Genomic DNA, 25,472 nt, shown 5'->3' with positions numbered 1-25,472 from the left:
GTACTCTCCAAGTGGCTTAAGCACTCAAGCAAGCACTCCAACAAAATGGTTGAAGAAACTTTTTAAAATGAAACGTTTAATTATTTTTATATGTATCGATGTATGTCAAAGTGATAGCTCATATAATGAAAGAAGATTCTACAAAAAGGGGAAACGTCATGTAAAATAATATTCCTGAGGCACCGCACAACAACGTGGAGCCAAAAGCAGGTGAGTAGCGTTTGAATTTTGTTCAAGTCGATCAATATATTCAGTGATAGTGCGAATAATTTTGCTGTGTATGGTCACAGTTTTGAAACGAACAACCAAGCAGCCTGTATAATGCTTGCAAAGTAGCATAAGCTCTCAAGCAAGCACTCGTATGAAACAGTTAAGGAACGGTTGGCTTGGCAAGCGATTAGCAATCAGTCATAGAAACACCATGCACCTCGAGATGCCTGGAATGTCGAGCAATGTCTGAATTGGACAAATGAACACCTTTTTTTATTGTTATTATTATTTCTTTTTTAGCAGTTGGAACTGCTGCTGAGGTCAATTAAGAAGTTTACATTTTGAAATTTGGCTGAGATTAAGAGATTCTAGAGGTTATGGCATGTGCGGAAATGAAATAAAGTCACGAATGCTGGCGTCTCCGGGCGTTTATAAGCATTATAGTGTATCCAGCGATCCGTAGGTATGTGGATCAGGAATTTGATGATGTGAGTGAGAAAAGTGAGAAAAAAAACTTTATCGTTGAGAAACCATGCGACCTGTTCCAAGTCGAAACATTGTTGAGCATGCCAAAAAAAACAAAAAATGGTGAATTAAGATCTCAGCGAGGGACAGAATAAGGCCGTTAATTATCTTCAAAAGGGGTGTTCAAATTTACCCAGCCACCCATTTTCCATTCCTGCACTCTCTTGGAGTTCCCTTTGTATGCAGGCAAAGTTTGGGGCCAATAGGTTTCATGTTTTTGGAGTTATGGAGGAGACGTGTGGACGGATTGACACACACTGACATTTATAACTATCGATTATTTGCACCGTTGAAAAAATATATATTTTAAAATTAATTCATTCATTCATTTTGACATATCTGGATCAAAAGACAGCCAGTGATGTGGTGCAGGCTTCCATGAGGAATTGATGGAATTGTTCAGTGAATGGGTGGAGATGTTTTTTTCCTCCATCAGTGCTTGATCACCATTTCTATTGAGGTAATTGTCATGATTGTTGAAGACATACATATCTCTATTTTACTTGTGACCTCCGCCACCAAAGGTGGACAGAGGGTTATGTTTTCACCTGTCTGTCTGTCTGGTTGTTTGTCTGTGAGCAGGATATCTCAAAAATTTTGTGGACAGATTAGGTGTGACAAGGACGAACTGATGTGATTTTGGTGAAGATCCGGATCTGGATCCGGATGCTATAATTTTTTTAAGTCATTCCTCACCATTGAGTGAGAGGGCCAAAAACAATATATAGCATGATATATGAAAGGATGGATAAGGATGAAATGAGGTGGATAGGTTTGGGGTGTGAGAAGAAAAATCCATAAAGATATTGAAGATCCGGATGGAGCTCCAGCCAATCAGTGGGGTACAAAACTGAAACTTCAGCCTGGCGGAGATGTGCACTCCACTGAGTGCTCTTCTAGTTCAGTGTGTGTTACCATTGTCGAGAGCTTCTGGAAGCTGAGTAGAGTTTGATGTACAGTGAAGCAGCATTAAAATGGACGGATGTAAGTTTTATTTGCTACACAGCTAAATGATGCAGTAAAAAAAATTCTGTAGTCAAGGCTCATGGAGGACCTTGAACACTAAACAAATCAGGACGCAACATAATAAATGGAAAAAGGAGGGTGGGGGTGGGGGACCAACGTCATGGTTGAAGGACAAAATAGAGGGAGACTTGTACAAATAAGGCATGTGGGGGGGGGGGTAGACGTGCATGGCAGGAAGCATGGTGTGGACAAGATGGACATGGAAGCAGATTCCCAGGAAGGAAAAATTGGCAACTTGTGAGGAGTTCAGCTTGAGGAGGGTTGTTGTTTTGGGGAGTTGTATGAGAATCTGCACCCTGTAGAAACCTGGATTGGGGGGGGGGGGGTGGACAAACCACACAGAGCAGAGGGTGCAAGACGAGAAAGGAGGCACTAGAAGACACAGAGACTGCCGACCTTTCTGTGATGCGAAAGTGATAGCCCATGGACTCGTCTTCGTCGTGGGAGATCCCAATGATCTTGAAGGCCTTGGTTTCCACAGTATCAAGCGGACCAAGGTATGAGGTAGGGGAGCCATCCCAGAGAGGAGAGCACCACTCAATCGAACTGCAGGTGAAGGCCTCGTTGGTGGCTTGGAGTTCAGGTGTGTAAAGGAAGGACTTTGTACGATGCAGGAGGCCCAGTCATGGTTGGCTTTGGATGCCAATTTTGAAATATGGTTTGCCCAAGTATTTGCTGCAACCAATTAAATGGAATTTTATAAATTTAAGTGATAGCTCAAAGTTTAAAAATAAAAAATAAAAAAATTAAACAACTGAACGGGTCAAACCAAACTGGCAGGGTTCGTCTACAAATGACCCTATTCAAATTTCTGGATTCAAATTGGGAGGTATTCAAATTTGTGAGTCGACTACTACTACTACTACTTCTACTACTACAGCTTACTTAATGGCTACAATTGTTCTGAACTTCTTGTGGGGTCAGTTGGGGAATGTTATTGTCCCAAGTCTTTCAAGAACTGGTTGGCCAGGCCTAATATTCGACTGAAGGTGACAGGAATTTGTAATTTGTTGACGGTGCCGGTGATAACTTTTCATGAATGACACCGTGGGTTCTTTAACCTCCACCAACTAATGCCAGCAGACAGGACGTCTGGTTTAACGTCCATCCGAGGGACGGCACACACATTGATGAATCACCCTGCCTGTGAAACACCAGGATGACAGTTTATAGTTGATTCGGGATTCATATCCAGGCGATACAGCAAAGTGTGTGTGTGCGTACCTTTAGGCTATCCCACCAGCCCATTAGAGGTGACTACATAGTACTCTGAAATTATAATGAAGAAAAGACAGCATTGCTAATTAAGTGTCAGTGCCAGGCGATTTTGGTCTAATTGTAGAGCTTCAGGGTCAAGCACCTTAAATTCATAGATGATTTGAAGAGAAGTTGGAAACTGAGTAAAATCATCATTTTTACCAAAAATAATTGGAGCAACTTCAATGACAGAGGTCAGAGAATATTTGAAAGAGATGCCTTGAAAATCACAACAAACGAGCTTTCAATCAACGATGTTTGTGACTCTGGGACAATCTTTAAACGAACCCTCGGAGTGACGATGCTCTGATGTGGAACACCTGACAATCTTCCTCTGATTGTGTTTGAAAACATTGCAAGTTGTCCCTAAAAGGTAAACTGAAAAAATGAAACTGGAAACCTTGGGCCCCAGAGGTCGGCTTTACTCCAAGTTTTGATCCCCACCTGAGAAAATTAAAATCAATGTGAGAAATAAACGAGGGAGGGAGTGAGAATGAGAACGAGGGTGGAGTAATACAGATGAGTCGCCTTTGATTTAAAGCTTTGGCATCGAGTTTAATGCAGGCCTCGGAATGGTCTTCCTCCTCGCGATACTGGCTCTCGAGTCTCTTCACCCATGATCCAGGCATCCTCTTCGCTCAGCCACCGGTGTGTCCTCACCTGGGTGACCTGGACCTGACTGTCCGTCCGCTCAGCCGCGACTCACTCCCGATTCCCAGCAGCGTGAGGACATTTCACAAACAAAATTTGATATATGGTGTTAATGTCCGCGGAATGGGTGCGAGACGGCTATCTGTGTTTGTGCAGATGTTTTATTATCACGGTGCGTGACCCTCCATTCATTGTAACCTTAAGCTGGGCGGAGAAGTGTTGTTTTTGTTCCACTGCAGCCAATGGAACAATTCCTTTTGTCTGGATTCCATATCTTTGTATTGCACGTGCATGTGCTTCTGGGAAAATTGTTTGTCCCAGCTGTAATCCCCATCAAGCGAGAATCTTCCAAACAGGACACGGTAAACTTTACACGGCACGTTCGAGGAAATATGATCGAACAGCAATCGAACAGCAAAAAAAACAAGTGTTTGATTACACTGAGCTTTCCACCTTCGAACCACATCTCTGACATCATCATCTTCCACAATCCCTCATTTGCTCCTCACTACTTTCACCTTCTCCTAATCCCCCCCCTCCTCCTCCTCCTCCGACTTCCTTGCACCATCAACCCCACTTCCTGCATGCTAAACTCTTAACCCCCTCTGTTATCTTCTCCACCCGGAACCTCTTACCATCCTCATCCTTTCATCTACCACGCAGCATCATCTAACTCCTCTTTAACCCGAATGCCAAACCCCTTTTCCTCTAGCCCTCTTACCACCTCTTTTACACCTCCATGTTCTTCTCATGTGCACTAGAACCACATTTCCCTCTGCTCCGCATCCTCAAAACCGCTCATTTCCACATTGCGCTCGAACCTCCAATCCCTTCCATCCTACCTCTCCTAACTTTCCCCCACTAGCCGTGCATTTTAAGGGACGTGGTCTCACTAAACACCATTGTTGTTTGTACGTTACCGGATCGGCCCGATGAGCACGATTCATTTCTCCATGTGTTGTGGGAATATTTTGGTCTTCCCCTTTCATTTTACACCGGTCCTTAATAGGCCGCCTTTTGGTACCCTGTAAAAGACTGCTTGGGAACGGTCTGTCGTGAGCATTGTGCAAGTGGAGAACAAAAAGCATTACGCAACATGACAACAATAAAACGGTGAAGAGACCATGCGCTGCAGACCTTATGTGGTTGCACACCTTGTTTGGTGAACCTCTTTTGGTGCATCACGTGTGCGGTGCAAACCTTGGGATATGTTCTGTCCAAGATTGCAGACTGTTAAGAGTGACCTTCACGTGTGGGTATCCTTTGACTCCGAGCTCTGTGTAGGCCTTGTTTATGGACAGGATTGCGTTTGACCGTTCCCGAGTCCGTCCATTTTAACCCCTTCCTGTTGGGGTTTTTAGTAACAGAAACGCCGGTACGGTGGAAAATTAGTTACCATGGTTGGTGACAGCGGATAGGAGATCAGGTGGGAAAGAAAGGGGAGAGGGCACAATGGAAAAACGGGTGATATGGATGGGCAGTGCCCTGTTTGGTATACAACATGTCTGTTTTGACAGCAGGACCAAGCCCTGTCTGCATTGTTTGGGGTAAACACACAAAACCCTTTGGGAGCACATCTCTCGTATCTCCCCCCAACCCACCCCCCCCCATTTCACCTTCCTATCCAACCCGTTCCCCACCCCACCCCCTTTTTGTTTTGCTGAGCTCATTAGGAATCGCACCTAGCCTGCAGATGTGTGGGATTGCAGGGTTCAGGCAAGAGTTTTCTTATTTAAGCGTGTCCCAGTGCACACAAGGGGAGCAGGTGGAACATTCAGGTGTGAAATTTCACTCCAAAGCGAGATGTTAGGATCGAGGAAAATGCAGCACATTCCTATTCATGGGCCATTTTGGAAATGCATAGAGTGTGTGATCCTCCTGTGAGGCAGCCTTCCCCCTTCACCTCCCCACCACCCTCTCCCCAACATCCTTCAGTGAACCACCCACCAGAATAACCCCCCCCCAACACACACACACACACACACACACACGCTGCCCCCCCAGTGTGATACTCACCCTCACTTGAACCAATGTGTCTCTGAAAGACCTCTTGCAGGACTCAGGTCCCTCTCCTGGTCTTTTCACAGTTTCCTGTGTTTCCTCGACAGTCCCTTCACACTTGCAATCAATTATACACTTAATTGTATGGGCCAGGATGCAGGGCAGATGTGCAGACAACGATGGAGGGATGTGCTGGCAATATGGCCTAATTGGCGTGTTGGTTCTGAAGATGGTTTTGAAAACGGGAAGAAAATAGGTTTGAGTGCGTTTTTGAAAATCCGCCATTTCGTTTACGCTTTCATTTGCAGCCAACGCGAAGTTCGCTTCTCGGCACTAACTGTTCGTTTGAATTGATCCGCTGAGATTCACCGCGTGAGTGTAACAGCTTTGACGAGGGGAGGTGGAGGGTGGCTGAGGATCGTTGGCAGTCGGTGGCTCGCCTGGGCAGGTGATGAAGGTGCTCAAGGCGGCGACCCTACAGAGGACGTAGCGATGTGACCGGCCCTTGGAGTGGCAGAGGTCCTGACATCTCGGTGCAATGACGATGACTCTTGTATGCTAATACGACACTCATGCAAGTCGTAGGCCAGAACCAGGCGTTTGAAATCAACTACGATGTGATGACAAAGGGTTCATTTCCAGCAGAACCCCTGGCCATACTCATTACTCTACCCAGCTTAACAGATGGGTTTTTTTGTCAAGGCCTGTGCTATTACTGTAGGAGGCAATTATGGACTTTGTAGGGAAGGCCCTTAGAGCAGCTTACATAGGGCACTCCAAGCATCTGTTTGAGAGGCCTCGTGGCTGATCATGAGCTCAATGGCTTGAGAATTGCTTTTTTACTGGCAAATCTGCTGGGAGGAAAGACTCGGGCACTGCTGGGATGGACTGTCTGACTCGGGCAATGTTTGTACTTTGAGAAATGGACCCTAAATGCAATGCCTGAGAAGCGGCAGTGAAGCATTTCTCGCAGACATGGTCCTTGTGCTAGTAATGTTTGTCCATGGAAGGGTTAACAAAGTTCACTTTGAAGATATTGTACATTCATCCAGGCCCGTGGTGTGGATGTTCGGCTTGAGCAAGTTTCAGCGATGCAGGTGCGGTACTTCACAGTGTTTCTGGGGGTAACCCAAGTTCATTCAATTACCTTTTAGCCCATGGGTGGTGGCCACTTTGCGCAAAGCTGTCCCAGTACACCTTTTTTGGTAAATGTCATGTCTTTGACATCAGGGTCTAAACATCATGGCCTTGTGTGTACAGATTCAAAATTAATCTGTAAGCATTATCATCACTCATGGCAAAAAATAAAACGATCGTATAGGGAAGTTACAGGTGCACCGGATATGAGCAGGTGTTTTATTAACTGATGTGAAGACTCCAGCAGAGGGTGGAAGGTTAAATAACACGGAAGCGGTATAGATTGGGCAGATATGAGATGTCCGGAGCGACAAGGTTCAGGATAGTAGAAAATATCATGAGTTGCTTTTGGGGCTAACACTGGATGGTGGTGAGTTTCTCCCTGGAAGGACTGTCGTGGGAAGGACATGGACAGTCAAACGTGGAAGGGTTACTCCACAGCTTGTGCAAGGATTGGAGGTGAGCAAAGAGCTTTGAGGTTATAAAACGACCTTTGTTTGTCTGCAGACAATTGTCAATTGAAGAACTTAATTCTGCCTCGTATTGCTCTGATGTCACAGCAAACATAAACGCACCCTCCTGCCACCACCTCCTCTCCCACACCCACCACCACCACAATACTTTTAGGAGATTATGTCAACAGCTGTACGTGGAAGGCTACGTCTGAGAAATGTCCACCTTAAAATACTTTAACGTATCGTTTTGGTGCTTCGATATATTTCATTTTGGGCCTTGTGGATTATGCCGAAGCAAAGAGGCAATTGGCCTATCTAGCCAAGCATGGGTTGGAATTGGGAAGTCCTTCGAAAGTCTTATCATCCTGTCTTCCCTGAGGAAGGAAGATGAGCTGCTTGGTTTTGAGGGCTTGTGAAGAGACCATCCAGACAACTGCATTGTTTGTCCAGCAGATCGTATCAAATACAGATAGTGTGCAGGCAGGCAGGTATGCCGACAGCCAGGTTATACAGACAGGTGAGTCGGCCAATGTACAGGATGCAGGTGGTGCACAGTCCTGGTTATCTCTGTGCTGTGTACCATTGATTGTCCACAGATTGAGGAACACGTGGTTAGTAGGAGACCGACAGCATCTCTCCTCCGAGCACCGACATTCACCTTCTTCATCCTCTTCCATTGAGTGGATTATGCTCTTCATTTACAACCGCTCTCCTGGTGTACACGCTTTCACTCAACGATAGCCAAGTGTTTAGAGACACGCCATGGAAAGTTATTGTGTTGGGAACACAAAAAAAAACCTCATTACATGGAGGGTGCGCCAAGCGACTCGCAAGACTGCTTGGTCACCTTTATTGCAGTGACGATCGTTACAGTGAGTGTGGACAGGTTGAACATGAAATAACATGATTTATATGTTTTATTCATGTCCATGTCTGCAAAGAATCAAGCATGGCATACTGCAGCCATTCAAATGACGGTCCCTTGTTATAAATGCAAGGTCTTCCTTTAAAACCCCGATTTCTTTGTGACGTTGCACACACTCGGCCTGCATGACAATGACCCGACGTGATGTCACAGCTCACAGATGATGTTCCTGGATTGAAATCCACATGGATTAGCACTCAAGTGCATTGTGAGCTTCGCAGGGTTATATAATCCTGGGAAAGTGCACCCAGCCATAAAATGCCATCCTGATGATGCCCAGGGCGTTGAATTACATCGATGTGGGCTTTCTCTGTTGGGAGCAGGATTATAAAGTCGGCGATCTCGTCCAGAATACGAGCCGATGGTCTAACCATGTAGTGTCGACGTGTCTTTCTCCATTGTGTACATGGGTAGACCTTTGAGACGAGATGCTTGATGGGTTTTGGTCGCTGGGTGTAAAGTGCAAATCAGTTCACCAAGTCTTTTTATCTCGATGAACCAGTTAGCTCAGTAATGGCTGCTGCTGCAGTTTGCAAGACCAAGTTGCCTTTCAGGATGTGATGTGGTCAGCTTTGAGTAAATCCATGTGGAACATGGAAATTTGTTCAAAGCCACATCGCGGGCTACCTGCCTGATTCGAAAAAAGAAAACTATCATTTCCGAGGGAATGTCATCAAACGGGACAGCCGGCTTGCACACAATGAATTATGGTTTTTCTGGTCTGTACTTACGTGTGTTGGAAATGGCAATTAGGCAGGTTTATAACTCCGTAATCTCCTGAAGCAAGGACTCCTGCCATACTTATATTATTGTGATATCAATCCCACGACCCGAGGCAGCCACTCGCCATATTCTGGGAGTGTCCTACCTTGCAGGTTAAAATGCTTCAGCAGAAGCTGTCATCACGTTGAAGTTATGGTGAGACATCATGGCTAACGGGTGTCTCACACAAACATCATGGATGTCAAACAGAAAGAATCACATCAGTGGGTTCGCTCTCTTTTTACATCTTCTTACGTCCCCCTCTTTAACTCGTTTTCATGTCTCCCACATTCCTTCCCTCCTTTTTACCTGTCTCCCGCATTCTTCCCCTCTTTTATTTAACCTGTCTCCCACATTACTTCCCTCTTTTTTACCTGTCTCCTGCATTATTTCCATCTTTTTTACCTGTCTCCCACATTCTTCCCCTCTTCTTTACCTGTCTCCCACATTACTTCCCTCTTTTTTACCTGCCTCCCGCATTCTTCCCCTCTTTTTTACCTGTCTCCCACATTCTTCCCCTCTTCTTTACCTGTCTCCCGCATTCTTTCCCTTTTTTTTTTAACCTGTCTCCCACATTCTTTCCCTCTTTTTTGCCTGTCTCCCACATGATTTCCCTCTGTTTCTTACCTGTCTCCCGCATTATTTCCCTCCTTTTTTATGTCTCCTGCATTCTTATCCTCTTTTTTTTTCCTGTCTCCCACATTCTTTCCCTTCTTTTTACATGTCTCCCGCATTATTCTGCTCTTTTTTTATTTGTCTCATGCATTCTTTCCCTTTTTTTTTAACCTGCCTCCCGCATTCTTCCCCTCTTTTTTTTTTTACGTCTCCCGCATTCTTCCGCTCTTTTTTTTTAACTGTCTCCCGCATTCTTCCCCTCTCCTTTTTTAACCTGCCTCCCGCATTCTTTCCCTCATTTTTACCTGTCTCCCACATTCCTTCCTTATTTTTTGCTTGTCTCCCACATTCCTTCCCTCTTTTTTTACCTGTATACCACATTGTTTCCCTCTTTTTTACCTGTCTCCCGCATCCTTTCCCTCTTTTTTACATCTCCCACATTGTTTCCCTCTTTTTTACCTGTCTCCTGCATTCTTTCCCTCTTTTTTACCTGTATCCCACATTCTTTCTCTCTTTTTTTACCTGTCTCCCACATTCTTTCTCTTTTTTTACCTGTCTCCCGCATTCTTTCCCCATATTTTACCCGTCTCCCGCATTGTTTTCCTTTTTTTACCCGTCTCCCGCATTCTTTCCCTCTTTTTTTTTTTACCTGTCTCCCACATTCTTTCCCTCTTTTTTTTACCTGTCTCCCGCATTCTTTCCCTCTTTTTTTTTACCTGTCTGCCGCATTCTTTCCCTCTTTTTTACCTGTCTCCCGCATGCTTTCCCTCTGTTTATTACCTGTCTCCCACATTCTTTCCCTCCTTTTTTACCTGTCTCCCACATTCTTCCCCTCTTTTTTATCTGTCTCCGGCATTCTTTCCCTTTGTTTTTAACCTGTCTCCCGCATTCTTTCCCTCTTTTTTACCTGTCTCCTACATTCTTCCCCTCTTTTTTTAACCTGTCTCCCACATTCTTTCCCTCTTTTTTACCTTTCTCCCACATTCTTCCCCTCTTTTCTACCTATCTCCCGCATTCTTTCCCTTTGTTTTTAACCAGTCTCCCACATTCTTTCCCTCTTTTTTAACCTGTCTCCCACATTCTTCCCCTCCTTTTTTTACCTGTCTCCCACATTCTTTCCCTTTGTTTTTAACCAGTCTCCTACATTCTTTCCCTCTTTTTTAACCTGTCTCCCGCATTCTTCACCTCTTTTTTTTTTTACCTGTCTCCCACATTCTTCCCCTTTGTTTTTAACCAGTCTCCCACATTCTTTCCCTCATTTTTACCTGTCTCCTGCATTCTTTCCCTCTTTTTTACCTGTATCCCACATCCTTTCCCTCTTTTTTAATCTGTCTCCCGCATTATTTCCCTCTTTTTTTTTTTCCCGTCTCACGCATTGTTTTCCCATTTTTTACCCGTCTCTCGCATTCTTTTCCTTTTTTTTTTACCTGTCTCACATTCTTTCCCTCTTTTTTACCTGTCTCCTGCATTATTTCCGTCTTTTTTTTTAACCTGTCTCCCGCATTCTTCCCCTCTTTTTTTTTTAAACCTTTCTCCCGCATTCTTACCCTCTTTTTTACCTGTCTCCCACATTCTTTCCCTCTTGTTTTCCCTTTCTCCTGCATTCTTTCCCTTGTCTAGTACAACATAATGTGCGAAGAAGACGGTTATTTAGTGGTATCCTTCTCTGTTAACAACTTTTAATGAAAACCTTCTCCCTCTCCCTGATACTGAACGCAGGGAGAGACTGTGCCAAATTCGCTGAGACGAGGTGAGTTTTGGAAAATGATGATGCAAACGAAATCGATGAATATTTCCTCCACAGAAAGCTATTGCCATGAGGTTATCTTTTGATTGTCTGACCACGGTCATGTATGGAAAATATCCATCCGTTCTGGATGTAACACAAACAGCATTTTCTTTATCTATCCTTGAATAATTGCTTCGGCCTTTGGGCATCGTAGATTTCTTCTGGGGATAGTACCGAGTTTAATTCCAAACATTTCATATTCATTGGTCTTCCATTCTCCACTCGCAAGCAGTTTGCCCCACATTTGTGGAGGCCGAACTAGTTAGATTGACATGTTTATTGATAGTTTGCCATCTCATATAACACCAGGAGTATGGACAGTTGTTCACCAGGTTAACCAAGGTTATAATAATAACTTATTTGTTGCGATTGATATGTGGATTCGTGTTCAAAGTACAAATCACCCAAACTGCCCCGGACGCCGATAATTAGACGATGTAGTACAGGGTCATGGGAAGCCTTGATGGACCATTGAAGGAAAGCTTACAATGTTACTTGAAGTGCAAGTGTAGTTGCATGTGGTATGTGGGCTGTGCAGTAACAATCCACTATCGGCTGTCTTTCTCTGGCTGATAGACAAACCTCGTGCCCTAGGAAAGTCCTTGCCTTGGCTCCAGAAGGCTGGAGGTTTCGGGGTGGGAGATGGTTGGGTGGGGGCAGGGTGGGGGTCATCCCACACTAAAGGCGATAGAGAATGGTGGCCGGGGCGGGGTTTGCTTTCCTGAAAGCTGGGATTGAGGTGGGTGTTGACAGCAGGAGGGTAGATGGAGCTGAATGGGGAACTTGCATTAATAGGAAAGGGAAGGTATTGCTCAAAGCTGAGTGGAAGCTCCATTTGTTACTTTCATTGTAGCCGAGTCCTGGAACCAGCTTCTGTGTCTCTCAAACCGCAGCGAGAAATACAGATGGAGGTTTTGTTGGACATGGTATGAGGAATTGTTTTTGCTTTTAAATGTCAAAATGATTGGCAGTTTAAAAGTATTTTGATTTATTTTGGTGACGGTTTAGACTGAGTGCCACAGATCAAGGTTTTGCATGTGCTTTCATTCCGTCCATTTGTGCTTTCGTTTGGTTAATATATCCGTGATGACATTGTAGTCTCGTTTCGGCTGGATGGGTTCCGCTCATTCATAATGAATGGCACGGGAAAGCATGTGCTTCGTCAGACTGGAACAGGTGATACCGTCAATGTTTTCTGTCGGCTTAGGTAGAGTGGGCTGGGAAGAGGAGCACAAAGACAGAGGAGCCGTTAGTGCAGTACAATCATTAAGGGACAGTCAGAGAGGAATGATCAGCACAGAGAGAGGCACTGTTAGTGGGGTACTGGAAATGATGCACGGTCATTGAGGATTCATGCAGAGGGTGAGTTGTAGGCACAGTCAGTGAGGATTCATCAGGGAGAGGGAGTGGTAGGCATGGTTAGTGAGGCACGGGCAGTGAGGAATAGTTTGTGAGGCATGGTCAGGAAAAAAAAAAGGTTTTCGAGGAAAAAAAAGAGATATCTCCACCAATCCATGACCATGGGCCACAATGCAAAGGGGGTGGTTTGTAATGGTCACATGGATTATCACAAGTTCAGATCAGCACCAGAGTCCTGAATGACACCGTTTCTACTGTAATTGCCTTTAATCTGCAACACAGAAATGGTTCATGTGAAATTTGTGGAAACAGAGACTCTGCTTAAAATTAGAACCAAGTCGTGAATGTAAGGTTAACGAAACAATAAAACCTTCACTGGCAGTGACAGAAAGAAGCAAAGGTAAGACATTAAGGTCGAAAAATGGGGGTAAAGAGAGAAAGCAAGTGAAGACAGAACAAGAAAAAGAAAAAAGAGGAAATGTGGACGAGAAAAATGTGTGTTGGACAAAGACAAATAAAGGAATTGTGGACAGCTTCTGCATATTATTACCATGGTGAGTAGAATAAGACATGGTCAATGGGACACCTCCAGATATGAGTGATCAGATTGGACCCTTGGGTACAGCATTGGCCCAGTGCCGAGGACATTCCAGAGGTTGTGGGTTCAAATCCAATAATGGAGTGTTGGTTCAAAAAAAAAAATAAAGAACCCAGCTGACTAAATAACGAGCTTCAGGGAGGCAATGCTGGTAATCCTGTCTGATTGGTCACTATAAGTGATGCCTTTGCCACTCCTCTCCACAATGATTGATTGTGACCTCTCTCTCTCTCTCTCTCTCTCTCTCTCTCTCTCTCTCTCTCTCTCTCTCTCTCTCTCTCTCTCTCTCTCTCTCTCTCTCTCTCTCTCTCTCTCTCTCTCTCTCTCTCTCTCTCTCTCTCTCTCTCTCTCTCTCTCTCTCTCTCTCTCTCTCTCTCTCTCTCTCTCTCTCTCTCTCTCTCTCTCTCTCTCTCTCTCTCTCTCTCTCTCTCTCTCTCTCTCTCTCTCTCTCTCTCTCTCTCTCTCTCTCTCTCTCTCTCTCTCTCTCTCTCTCTCTCTCTCTCTCTCTCTCTCTCTCTCTCTCTCTCTCTCTCTCTCTCTCTCTCTCTCTCTCTCTCTCTCTCTCTCTCTCTCTCTCTCTCTCTCTCTCTCTCTCTCTCTCTCTCTCTCTCTCTCTCTCTCTCTCTCTCTCTCTCTCTCTCTCTCTCTCTCTCTCTCTCTCTCTCTCTCTCTCTCTCTCTCTCTCTCTCTCTCTCTCTCTCTCTCTCTCTCTCTCTCTCTCTCTCTCTCTCTCTCTCTCTCTCTCTCTCTCTCTCTCTCTCTCTCTCTCTCTCTCTCTCTCTCTCTCTCTCTCTCTCTCTCTCTCTCTCTCTCTCTCTCTCTCTCTCTCTCTCTCTCTCTCTCTCTCTCTCTCTCTCTCTCTCTCTCTCTCTCTCTCTCTCTCTCTCTCTCTCTCTCTCTCTCTCTCTCTCTCTCTCTCTCTCTCTCTCTCTCTCTCTCTCTCTCTCTCTCTCTCTCTCTCTCTCTCTCTCTCTCTCTCTCTCTCTCTCTCTCTCTCTCTCTCTCTCTCTCTCTCTCTCTCTCTCTCTCTCTCTCTCTCTCTCTCTCTCTCTCTCTCTCTCTCTCTCTCTCTCTCTCTCTCTCTCTCTCTCTCTCTCTCTCTCTCTCTCTCTCTCTCTCTCTCTCTCTCTCTCTCTCTCTCTCTCTCTCTCTCTCTCTCTCTCTCTCTCTCTCTCTCTCTCTCTCTCTCTCTCTCTCTCTCTCTCTCTCTCTCTCTCTCTCTCTCTCTCTCTCTCTCTCTCTCTCTCTCTCTCTCTCTCTCTCTCTCTCTCTCTCTCTCTCTCTCTCTCTCTCTCTCTCTCTCTCTCTCTCTCTCTCTCTCTCTCTCTCTCTCTCTCTCTCTCTCTCTCTCTCTCTCTCTCTGTGTCCTCTCTCTCTCTCTATCTCTATCTCTCTCTCTCTATCTCTCTCTCTCTCTCTCTATCTCTCTCTCTCTCTCTCTATCTCTCTCTCTCTCTCTCTATATCTCTCTCTCTCTCTCTATATCTCTCTCTCTCTCTCTCTCTCTCTCTCTCTCTCTCTCTCTCTCTCTCATGTTCCATACTCTTCACGGATTGTTGGTGCCGCCGAATCCGCTTCCTGAACAAATGTTACACTGAGTGGTTTTCCATTGCATTCCCAGCAGTAGTTAGGGCAAGAATTTGTAATCTGTTAATGGTGCCGGTGATGGCTCGCCTATTGTCGGTGAAGGATACCACGGGATCTTTATCTCCACCAAACAATGTCGGCAGACGGGACTCCCAGTTTGACATTCATCCCCGAGGGACGGCACGCACACTGATGGCTCTCCTTAACTGTGAAACACCAGGATGACGTTTTATACCTGGGTCGGGATTGAAACCCAAGGAGAGACAGGTTAAAGGTGGGTGTGCATACCTCTTGGCTATCCTTCCAGGCCAGGCCTTTGCATGTCACAAAAAGTCGGTGAGTTATCGCCAGCACCATGAACAAATTACACATTCCCACGCAAATCACCTTCGGTCGAATGGCAGGATGAGGCAAACTGATGCATCGGGGCCTTCTCATTACACACCAATCATTATTTAATCCCCTCATTGAAGCCATGGCGAAGAGAACATATCGTGCCGTGAAGAACAAGCGTTTCTGTTTACTCAGCAATGGCGGATTAACACTGAGTGTTGTCATGAATGAAAGTCAAGGTTGTGCGACACTCTGGATGTCTCCAGGTACCGCAACCATGCTGCTGACGTGTCGGACAATCCTTTGTAAACGAGCGTAAAGGCAATTTACTACGACCTACCTTGTGCACCTGCGCACCTGCCTCTTGTAGTTTACATATCGGATTATCAGGTTAATTCGCCCTACCTGCTACCCCTCATCCCCTCATCCCTCAATGTCCTGTTTTCACGAGTAATTACCCATTGCCTGAAATCCGATTACCTTTGCTTCTTCCAGATAATTTTTACTTTTATTTCCTCTTCCTCCTCGTCAAAGGACTTTGAGATTTTTTTTGCTTCTAAATGAAAAGCACTAAATGAGTTGATTGGTTGAAAATATCATTCGTGCTTATTCACGAGTGATCCTACTTACCTGTACCGATCGACCTGTGTCTTCTGAGCTTCCCTTTGTGTCTGTCTGTCTCTCCATCACACTGCTTCGATTAAAATGTCAGGTAATTTAGGCCAAAAATGCCTTTGCCAATCATTGGGAAGAGATTTACAACTTCCTCCCTTCCCCACGTCCTCGAGACTCATCTCCTCTCACTCCATTGTTTCCTGCAGGCCGGTGCCCTCTTTGGTGACGACCAGCCGCTGTGCTGTCCCACCGACCTGGCGTCCGATCTCATCTCTGATCTGCCAGACTTGGAGCTGCCCGAGTTGGACCTGAACGAGCTCGATGCTGATGGATTCTTTGGGGAGCTCAAGTGGTACGGCGAGCAGGCCACAGGCCTTCCGGTAAGGAGTTCACATCTCGTGTGTCCAAAATGAGCGAGAGTGACGGAAGGCTCACGAGGACGATGCAGGAGGAGATGCAAGTTCGGGGAAGAGAGGAATTTCTGGGATGATCCGAGGCTCGTGCGTGAGCTTGTACATATGCCGCATGTAGACACCAGTGTATGAGCGTACAGGAAATACAAGAAAAATGCATCCGGTATGTGGTATTTGAACCTGGACTCCTCACATCAAGATCCAGAGGTTCACATAGGAACATGAACAGGCCATCAGGAATGGATGTTATTGGGATTCAACTTTGAGGGCAACACCAACTGCAGACCAACTCGAGTCTGATCTCGTTAGTTGTCCGATTCGGCCTCAGAAGAGTTTGTGGAGTTAGACAAGGATCAACATGGACCTCAAACTTGCATCATAGTTTGATCAAATGATTTATTGTGCCCTTGCTTGGTTCAGGCTCCAAAATCAATTTGAAGTCGTTTTATAATTGAACCCAACAAATGGATAACCACAAGATTGTTTTTGTGAATTTGACACCACGCATCCTGCTTGCCACCTGGCGCTCAGTGTGGATTCCCTACCGCACCACACCACCACGCCTCAACCTCATTCATGTGACTTCAATCCTTTGTACACTCGTATTGCGAATCGATAGATTGCATGGACTATCAAAACCTTAGGAACATACTAGATTTCCTTGTTGATTGAGTGTTCTTCAACAGACCTTTTGTATGATGAGCGATGGAGACAAAGAGGTTTCTCGATGTCTATTGGTGTTGGCCTGTGTTTTGTTAATGATTTTCTCATTTTCCTTTCCTTGATGCCCCTTAATAAAGCTAGGTCGGGGAGGTACGAGAGCATTTAATAATTTAATCTCGCACTCACATTGATCTGCGTGTTCGTGATGGCCAGACAAAGGGGAGCATCATGGTTTGTGCGAGGAATTGGTGTTCAAAAGTTCCCACGTACGTGGTCCCTCGTAACGGGTCATTCCTGCGACAAGGACGTCGTACGCCATTTTTGTCGTGCGTTGCAAAACACAGTCGGAGGATGTTTCTCAAACACCAGCAGCCCAATGTTGTGTAAAATCCCTGAGCCCTTGGGTGCTGCATTCCGAGCGGTGTGGGACGATGTGGGCCAAAGAGTTGTGTACCTGGTGTTGGCAAGGTGTGGTGCACCATGCGAACCATGTGCGTGTAAGCCCTCACCAACCCCCCTTCCCTCGCCCTCCTCTGGCTCGACACCCACTCGGTGGCCTCATGCCAGGTGCCCGGCCACATGCGGGCGGCACCGCAGGGAAAAGAAGAGCTAATTTTGGCTTTGTACACCACTGATGTAATCCATAATGTGCACGATACTAACGCGGGCATCTCCGTTTTTCCATCAGGGTCTATTTTGAACCCATGACATGATTTTTTTTTCACTCGGTTAAATTATCCGAGATAATGTGCATCACATAAGTATACTGACTGTGACGGATAATTCATGATGCCCATAATAATAATAATAATAATAATAATAACAACAACAACAACAACAACGTTAAACCAAACGATATTGATGATGATGTAAGAAAGTATGGATGTATAATTTATTATACCATTTGTCATTACTATATTTATATTAATGACAGGACATTAATAATCGTAACAGTAACAAGTTGACATGATGGCTGGGAGGTATGCACATTCTACCTCGAGTTGGCAAGCCTGGGTTCGAATCCCAACTCAGCTATAAACCTCCATCCTGGTGTTTAAACAGACAGGATGAAGCATCAATGTGTGTGCCATCCCTCGGATGGATGTTAAACTGGAAGTCCCATCTGCATGACTGGTTTAGTGGGGTATATCAAAGATCTTTCAAACACAATAACGTATCGTTCAGTAGTAGTAGTCGTGGTAGTCACAGTAATAATAATATTATGAATAAATTCACCATCAACCCCCTTCTGGTGAAGCTACCTAAATCCGGATCACTGCTCACCTCCACTCATTTGTTCCTCTCTTTCTTTTTCCCGCCTGTGGAACCAACTTCCACATTCTCTTCAATGTCATTGTCCTCTCCGGGTCTTCAAGACAGCTGTTCATCAACATCTCAGATCGTTCCCAATCTCCCCCCCCACACACACACACACACACACACACACACACACACACACACACACACACACACACACACACACACACACACACACACACACACACACACACACACACACACACACACACACACACACATACTCACACATATACACACACACACACACACACACACACACACACACACACACACACACACACACACCAACTCAATTGCTCTCCTTGTTTCCTTCTGTATCCAGCTTTTCCAACTTAAACTCTGGTGTTGGTGTTTGCCAATCTATCTCTCTCTTTCTCTCTTTCTCTCTTTCTCTCTTTCTCTCTTTCTCTCTTTCTCTCTTTCTCTCTTTCTCTCTTTCTCTCTTTCTCTCTTTCTCTCTTTCTCTCTTTCTCTCTTTCTCTCTTTCTCTCTTTCTCTCTTTCTCTCTTTCTCTCTTTCTCTCTCTCTCTATATCTCTCTCTCTATATCTCTCTCTCTATATCTCTCTCTCTATATCTCTTCCTCTCTTTCTCTCTCTCTCTCTCTCTCTCTCGCCCCCCCCCGTTCCTTTTCCTTTTATCTTATGTGCTGATCCATTCATTGTACTACTGCTTCCATGAGCCTCAACTATGTATTAAAAAAAAAAATCGTTAATTTGCTTGTCGCAAAGAATGGTATTTTATTATCTATCATTATAAAAATAGTAATTGATGTCAAGAATAATAAAGATGATAATTATGGCAGTAATGCTACATACTATTAATATTAAAGATGATAGTTATAGTATGAATGCTAAATTATACATTACGTTTTGAATCCTGCTTATTAAGAGTGAGTAATAATGAAAATTGTAGCTGTAATGGTTGTGCTCAAAGGAAAACGTGATTTGTGGGGCAGCAGACAATTCCGATATCCTCACTAACACTTCACTCAGACTTTTCCAGATATGGAACGAAAAGCCACTAACATTGGCACAAAGTACTTGCGTGACCTGAGCCTGAGCCGTTACTTGTAGCTGAATATCAAAGTTCATTTATAGCCCGAGCCCAATCCCTATGCCCTGGGCCAAGGGTATTAACTGTTGTGAGAAACAGCTGAACGGCACAGATAGAACAATTGTTTTGTGAAATCAAAGAGAGTGGACATAGTGTGTGCACTGGTGTGGTCCACACTGGATGTACAACTGTGTACGCACATTAGTGAATCCATGCTGGATATAAAACTGCATACACATTAGTGAGTCTCTGCTGGATCTAAAACTGCATACACATTAGTGAGTCTATGCTGGATCTAAAACTGTACACACATTAGTGAATCCATGCTGGATCTAAAACAGCATACACATTAGTGAGTCTATGCTGGATCTAAAACTGTACACACATTAGTGAATCCATGCTGGATCTAAAACAGCATACACATTAGTGAGTCTATGCTGGATCTAAAACTGTACACACATTAGTGAATCCATGCTGGATCTAAAACAGCATACACATTAGTGAGTCTATGCTGGATCTAAAACTGTACACACATTGGTGAATCCATGCTGAATCTAAAACTGCATACACATTAGTGAATCCAAGCTGGATTGAAAACTGCAGACACATGAGTGAATCCAAGCTGAATCTAAAACTGCATCCACATGAGTGAGTCTATGCTGAATCTAAAACAGCATACACATTAGTGAGTCTATGCTGAATCTAAAACTGCATGCACATTAGTGAGTCCATGCTGAATCTAAAACAGCATACACATTAGTGAGTCTATGCTGAATCTAAAACAGCATACACATTAGTGAGTCTATGCTGAATCTAAAACAGCATACACATTAGTGAGTCTATGCTGAATCTGAAACTGCATCCACATTAGTGAGTCCATGCTGAATCTAAAACAGCACACACATTAGTGAGTCTATGCTGAATCTAAAACTGCATGCACATTAGTGAGTCCATGCTGAATCTGAAACTGCATCCACATTAGTGAGTCCATGCTGAATCTAAAACTGCATCCACATGATTGAGTCTATGCTGAATCTGAAACTTCATCCACATTAGTGAGTCCATGCTAAATCTGAAACTGCATCCACATGATTGAGTCTATGCTGAATCTGAAACTGCATCCACATGATTGAGTCCATGCTGAATCTGAAACTGCATCCACATTAGTGAGTCCATGCTGCATCTAAAACTGCATCCACATGATTGAGTCTATGCTGAATCTAAAACTGCTTCCACATGATTGAGTCTATGCTGAATCTAAAACAGCACACACATTAGTGAGTCCATGCTGAATCTAAAACTGCACACACATTAGTGAGTCCATGCTGAATCTAAAACAGCATACCCATTAGTGAGTCTATGCTGCATCTAAAACTGCATCCACATGATTGAGTCTATGCTGAATCTAAAACAGCATACACATTAGTGAGTCCATGCTGAATCCAAAACTGCATCCACATGATTGAGTCTATGCTGAATCCAAAACTGCATCCACATGATTGAGTCTATGCTGAATCTAAAACTGCACACACATTAGTGAGTCCATGCTGAATCTAAAACAGCATACACATTAGTGAGTTCATGCTGCATCTAAAACTGCACACACATTAGTGAGTCTATGCTGCATCTAAAACTGCATCCACATGATTGAGTCTATGCTGAATCTAAAACAGCATACACATTATTGAGTCCATGCTGAATCTAAAACTGCATCCACATGATTGAGTCTATGCTGAATCTAAAACTGCACACACATGATTGAGTCTATGCTGAATCTAAAACAGCATACACATTAGTGAGTCCATGCTGAATCTAAAACTGCATCCACATGATTGAGTCTATGCTGAATCTAAAACTGCATACACATTAGTGAATCCATGCTGAATCTAAAACTGCTTACATATTAGTGAGTCCACACTGGATCTAAACTGCTTACATATTAGTGAGTCCACACTGGATCTAAAACTGCGTACACATTAGTGAGTCTATGCTGGATCTTAAACTGTGTACACATTAGTGAGTCCACACTGGATCTAAAACTGCATACGTATTAGTGAGTCTATGCTGAATCTAAAACTGCTTACATATTAGTGAGTCCACACTGGATCTAAAACTGCGTACACATTAGTGAGTCTATGCTGGATCTTAAACTGTGTACACATTAGTGAGTCACAATGGATTTGAAACTGCGTATCCACATTAGTGAGTCTCTGCTGCATCTAAAATGGTGTGCACATGTCAGTGACTCCATGTTGAATCAACCACTGCATGTATGCACATTATTGAGTCCGTACTGGAATTACAAATGCAGAGCCACATTCGTGAGTTCATGCTGGATCTAAAACTGCAGACCCACAATAGTGAGTCCATGCCAGCCACATTAGTGAGTCCAAGCCAGATCAACAACTGTATACACACAGTGAAAGGAAACATTGGTGCCGAAAAGAAATACATTTCATGAGACTGTATTGCCTTAGCATTGTAATGTCGATGGCATGGAGCTAGTTAGTATTTTGGATTGTTCGCTATGATGTCATGGTGGCTTTGAGAGTTCCGTGGAAGCTCTGCAGCACATTGCTTAAGTACTGTGGGACATTTAATATGCCTGAAGTAGCATGCAAGGTTCAAAACGTTCTGCTGGCTCGCGGTGTGGAAACGCTCGGCCTGTTGTCCTAAGCTGCCCACTGACCTTGACTGCTGCTCAGTTCTTGGTTATTTCCCAGTCACGGATAAGGGATAAAAAGCACGAATATTTCGCCCTCAACTTCGCCCCTCCACCCTAAACAGATGGCCATCCCTACGAAGGGAAAGTATGGCAGTGTCCCAATGGATGGCGAGCGTGCTGTAGTCACCGGGCGTGGATGAATGGTGTATTTTGTGATTTATCACAGATGGAGATATATATATATATATATATATATATATATATATATATATATATATATATATATATATATATATATATATATATATATATATATATATATATATATCAGAGATTTATTTGTAATATTGGTGGTGATATATTTATTTGTAATATTGGTGGTTATATATTTATTTGTAATATTGGTGGTGATATATTTATTTGTAATATTGGTGGTTATATATTTATTTGTAATATTGGTGGTTATATATTTATTTGTAATATTGGTGGTTATATATTTATTTGTAATATTGGTGGTGATATATTTATTTGTAATATTGGTGGTTATATATTTATTTGTAATATTGGTGGTGATATATTTATTTGTAATATTGGTGGTTATATATTTATTTGTAATATTGGTGGTTATATATTTATTTGTAATATTGGTGGTGATATATTTATTTGTAATATTGGTGGTTATATATTTATTTGTAATATTGGTGGTGATATATTTATTTGTAATATTGGTGGTGATATATTTATTTGTAATATTGGTGGTTATATATTTATTTGTAATATTGGTGGTTATATATTTATTTGTAATATTGGTGGTGATATATTTATTTGTAATATTGGTGGTGATATATTTATTTGTAATATTGGTGGTTATATATTTATTTGTAATATTGGTAGTTATATATTTATTTGTAATATTGGTGGTGATATATTTATTTGTAATATTGGTGATGATATATTTATTTGTAATATTGGTGGTTATATATTTATTTGTAATATTGGTGGTGATATATTTATTGGTGGTTATATATTTATTTGTAATATTGGTGGTGATATATTTATTTGAAATTTATTTGGGATACAAGAAAATCCAAATATCTGACCAATGATCAACACATTCGTCGTTTATACATCAGACGCACCTCCTGACTCTTATGGTGAACATCGCCACGGATTATGTCTCGCACAGTAAAACCGCATAATCAGCACAGAACAACCATCTGTCTGCCACCCAGACAATTGTTCCTGCTAATGTAAACCATTCAATCAGAAGGCACATGATGTGACCAGTGGGAAAATCGAAACATGAGGAGTGTGATGAGCACATTGTTGTCCAATGGGGATCAGCAGAGTGCTCATCACACTCCTGATATATGGTAGGTGTATATATGTATACATGTATATATGTGTCGATGTATATATGTATATGTTGTTGTGGGCCGGGGGTCGGTGGCGAGAACGACCACTAGGTGGGGAAAGCTTGCGTCGTCTCCCACCAAACTCCCGGGAATTGTAGGCCATCGCTCGGATAACTCCGTGAGCCGGCGGGCCGTTTAACCAACCGTGGTCACCAATAATTCAACCGCGTCGTGTAGGGTCTATTTGTCGATAACCAATTTTCCAAATTAACTACGCGATTTCAACTACCGGGGAAACCACGCCCTCGGCACGTCTTGCTCGAACTGGGTGACTCTACCGACTGCGGTAGAGTTCTAACTACCGACTACCAACTCCGGTTTGGGTGCAGCCGATAGGAAACTGCCAAAGCCGTGCCGGCTGGAATGAACGGATTATCGGAGATAAAACCCCACCTAAACTCAGAACCGAACCATGCTGGACCAATTCAAGAAGGGACGGAAACGAACTGGGAACATTTCTAACAAGTTTTATTTACAGTAAATGAAGACACAAAGCAAGACTTAACACGAATATGCAAGAAGTATTTACAATGATCCAAAAACACTTATTCAGTTCTACTTAAAGAGGGGCCCACACACAGACTCACATAAATGAAAAGAAACCCAGAGTTCTTTATTGGACCCTCACAGCTGAGGAGAGAGACAAGCTGGGGTCAGAGTTTGGTTGGGTACCTGGCCGTCGGAGAAAGGGGGTACTCCGTGCTGCGGCACCTGACAATGGCCGCTGTTTGGTCCCCAGTCGCATGTGTGGGACTCGAGGTTCGTGGCAGAGCTCGGATGGTGAGTAGCGGGGTCCACAGAGGGGGGGGGGGTCGGGGTCGCTCTTTCCTTCCTTGTGGAGGGCCAGCAGAGACACGATCGCCGCCTTTACGACCTTCGTAACAGCAAAAACCCTCCAAAACTCTCCAAAAAGACCCACCAAAAACTCTCCAAGACCCCAAAAAGACCCTCCAAGACTCCAAAAAGACCCCTGACTCAGAGAGTGCTCGGGAATTTATGGACCTCCCTCAGCGGGGAGGGGCCTTGGTGAACACACCTCGCTGTCCCCCTTTGATTGGACAGGGTCCCACGGCATACCTTTCCGGGGCGGGGCCTTGTTCCCTGCCAGGAAACCCCAGCCACTCTTCCACGCGGCATCATACTAGATGAGTAACAGTATCAATGTTGCAAAGTTGTCGTGAAAGAGTTACAACGTTCGTGGGAGCCGAGAAACCGGAACCGCGAGATCTTGCCTTGGCACATCAGGGTGGGAGAAGGCAGCTGGTTGGTGGTGGATCGTGATGGGCCGAGGGGTCATGCAGATAGGATGGTTGTTAGATGGCTTGTTGGAGGGTTCGTTGGATGAAAATATTTAATAACCTAACTAAAAAGAAATTGCAACGCATGCCTTTGATTCTCCCACAAGACAAAAGGAAAGGAATCTGACGAGATGCATACTTAACGACATAACTGACTTTTGGGACATCTGCATATTGAATGCTTTGGTTTCCAGATCCGTAACAACATGTGTATAAATATATATATATATATATATATATATATATATATATATATATATATATATATATATATATATATATATATATATATATATATCTTCTCCTCTTTTTCTTCTTTCGGCTGCTCCCGTTAGGGGTCGCCACAGCGGATCATCCGTATGATCCGCATAGTGATTTGGCACATGTTTTACGCCGGATGCCCTTCCTGACGCAACCCTGGCCGCCTCTTACGACACAGGGATATGGTACACCTATTTTAACCAGGGTATACACCGGCCCAGTACACTGGTACTCATTTTGCCGACCACGGAAGGATGACAGGCTGAGTGAATCCCCTGGTGTATTAATTCAGTGGCCCAACGGGGCTTGAACTCAGGACCTTTTGGATCCCAAGCCACTACCCTAACCACTGCGCCAACACCAGGCATATATACACACGCACACACACACACGCACACACACACACGCACACGCACACACACACACGCACACACACACGCACGCACACACGCACGCACACACGCACGCACACACACACACGCACGCACACACGCACGCACACACACACACGCACACGCACACACACACACACACGCA

General features: G+C 44.0%; 1 protein-coding gene across 28 annotated transcripts in view; it reads left to right on the top strand.

The window, feature by feature from the left end:
• LOC147016189 (peroxisome proliferator-activated receptor gamma coactivator 1-alpha-like) overlaps positions 1 to 25,472 on the top strand; it is a 238,036-nt gene that overhangs the window by 152,439 nt on the left and 60,125 nt on the right. For 23 of the 28 annotated variants that reach the window (XR_015050053.1, XM_085848977.1, XM_085848994.1 and 20 more), the window contains one exon: positions 16,052 to 16,225. Coding sequence is in view for 27 of the 28 variants with exons in the window: in XM_085848977.1 (XP_085705103.1) it covers positions 16,052 to 16,225 (174 nt within the window). In the remaining variant the exon portion in view is untranslated. Of the gene's footprint in view, positions 1 to 12,102; positions 12,280 to 14,861; positions 15,172 to 15,269; positions 15,497 to 16,051; positions 16,226 to 25,472 lie in introns of those variants that run through there. The other 5 variants (XM_085848980.1, XM_085848996.1, XM_085848998.1 and 2 more) reach the window with 5 other exon arrangements.

Source organism: Eptatretus burgeri, chromosome 12 (assembly GCF_056783735.1).
Source record: "Eptatretus burgeri isolate ZD-2024b chromosome 12, Ebu_testis_v1, whole genome shotgun sequence".
Lineage (NCBI taxonomy): Eukaryota > Metazoa > Chordata > Myxini > Myxiniformes > Myxinidae > Eptatretus > Eptatretus burgeri.
The sequence above is the reverse complement of the archived record's forward strand: the minus strand, read 5'-3'. Positions and strand labels throughout refer to the sequence as shown.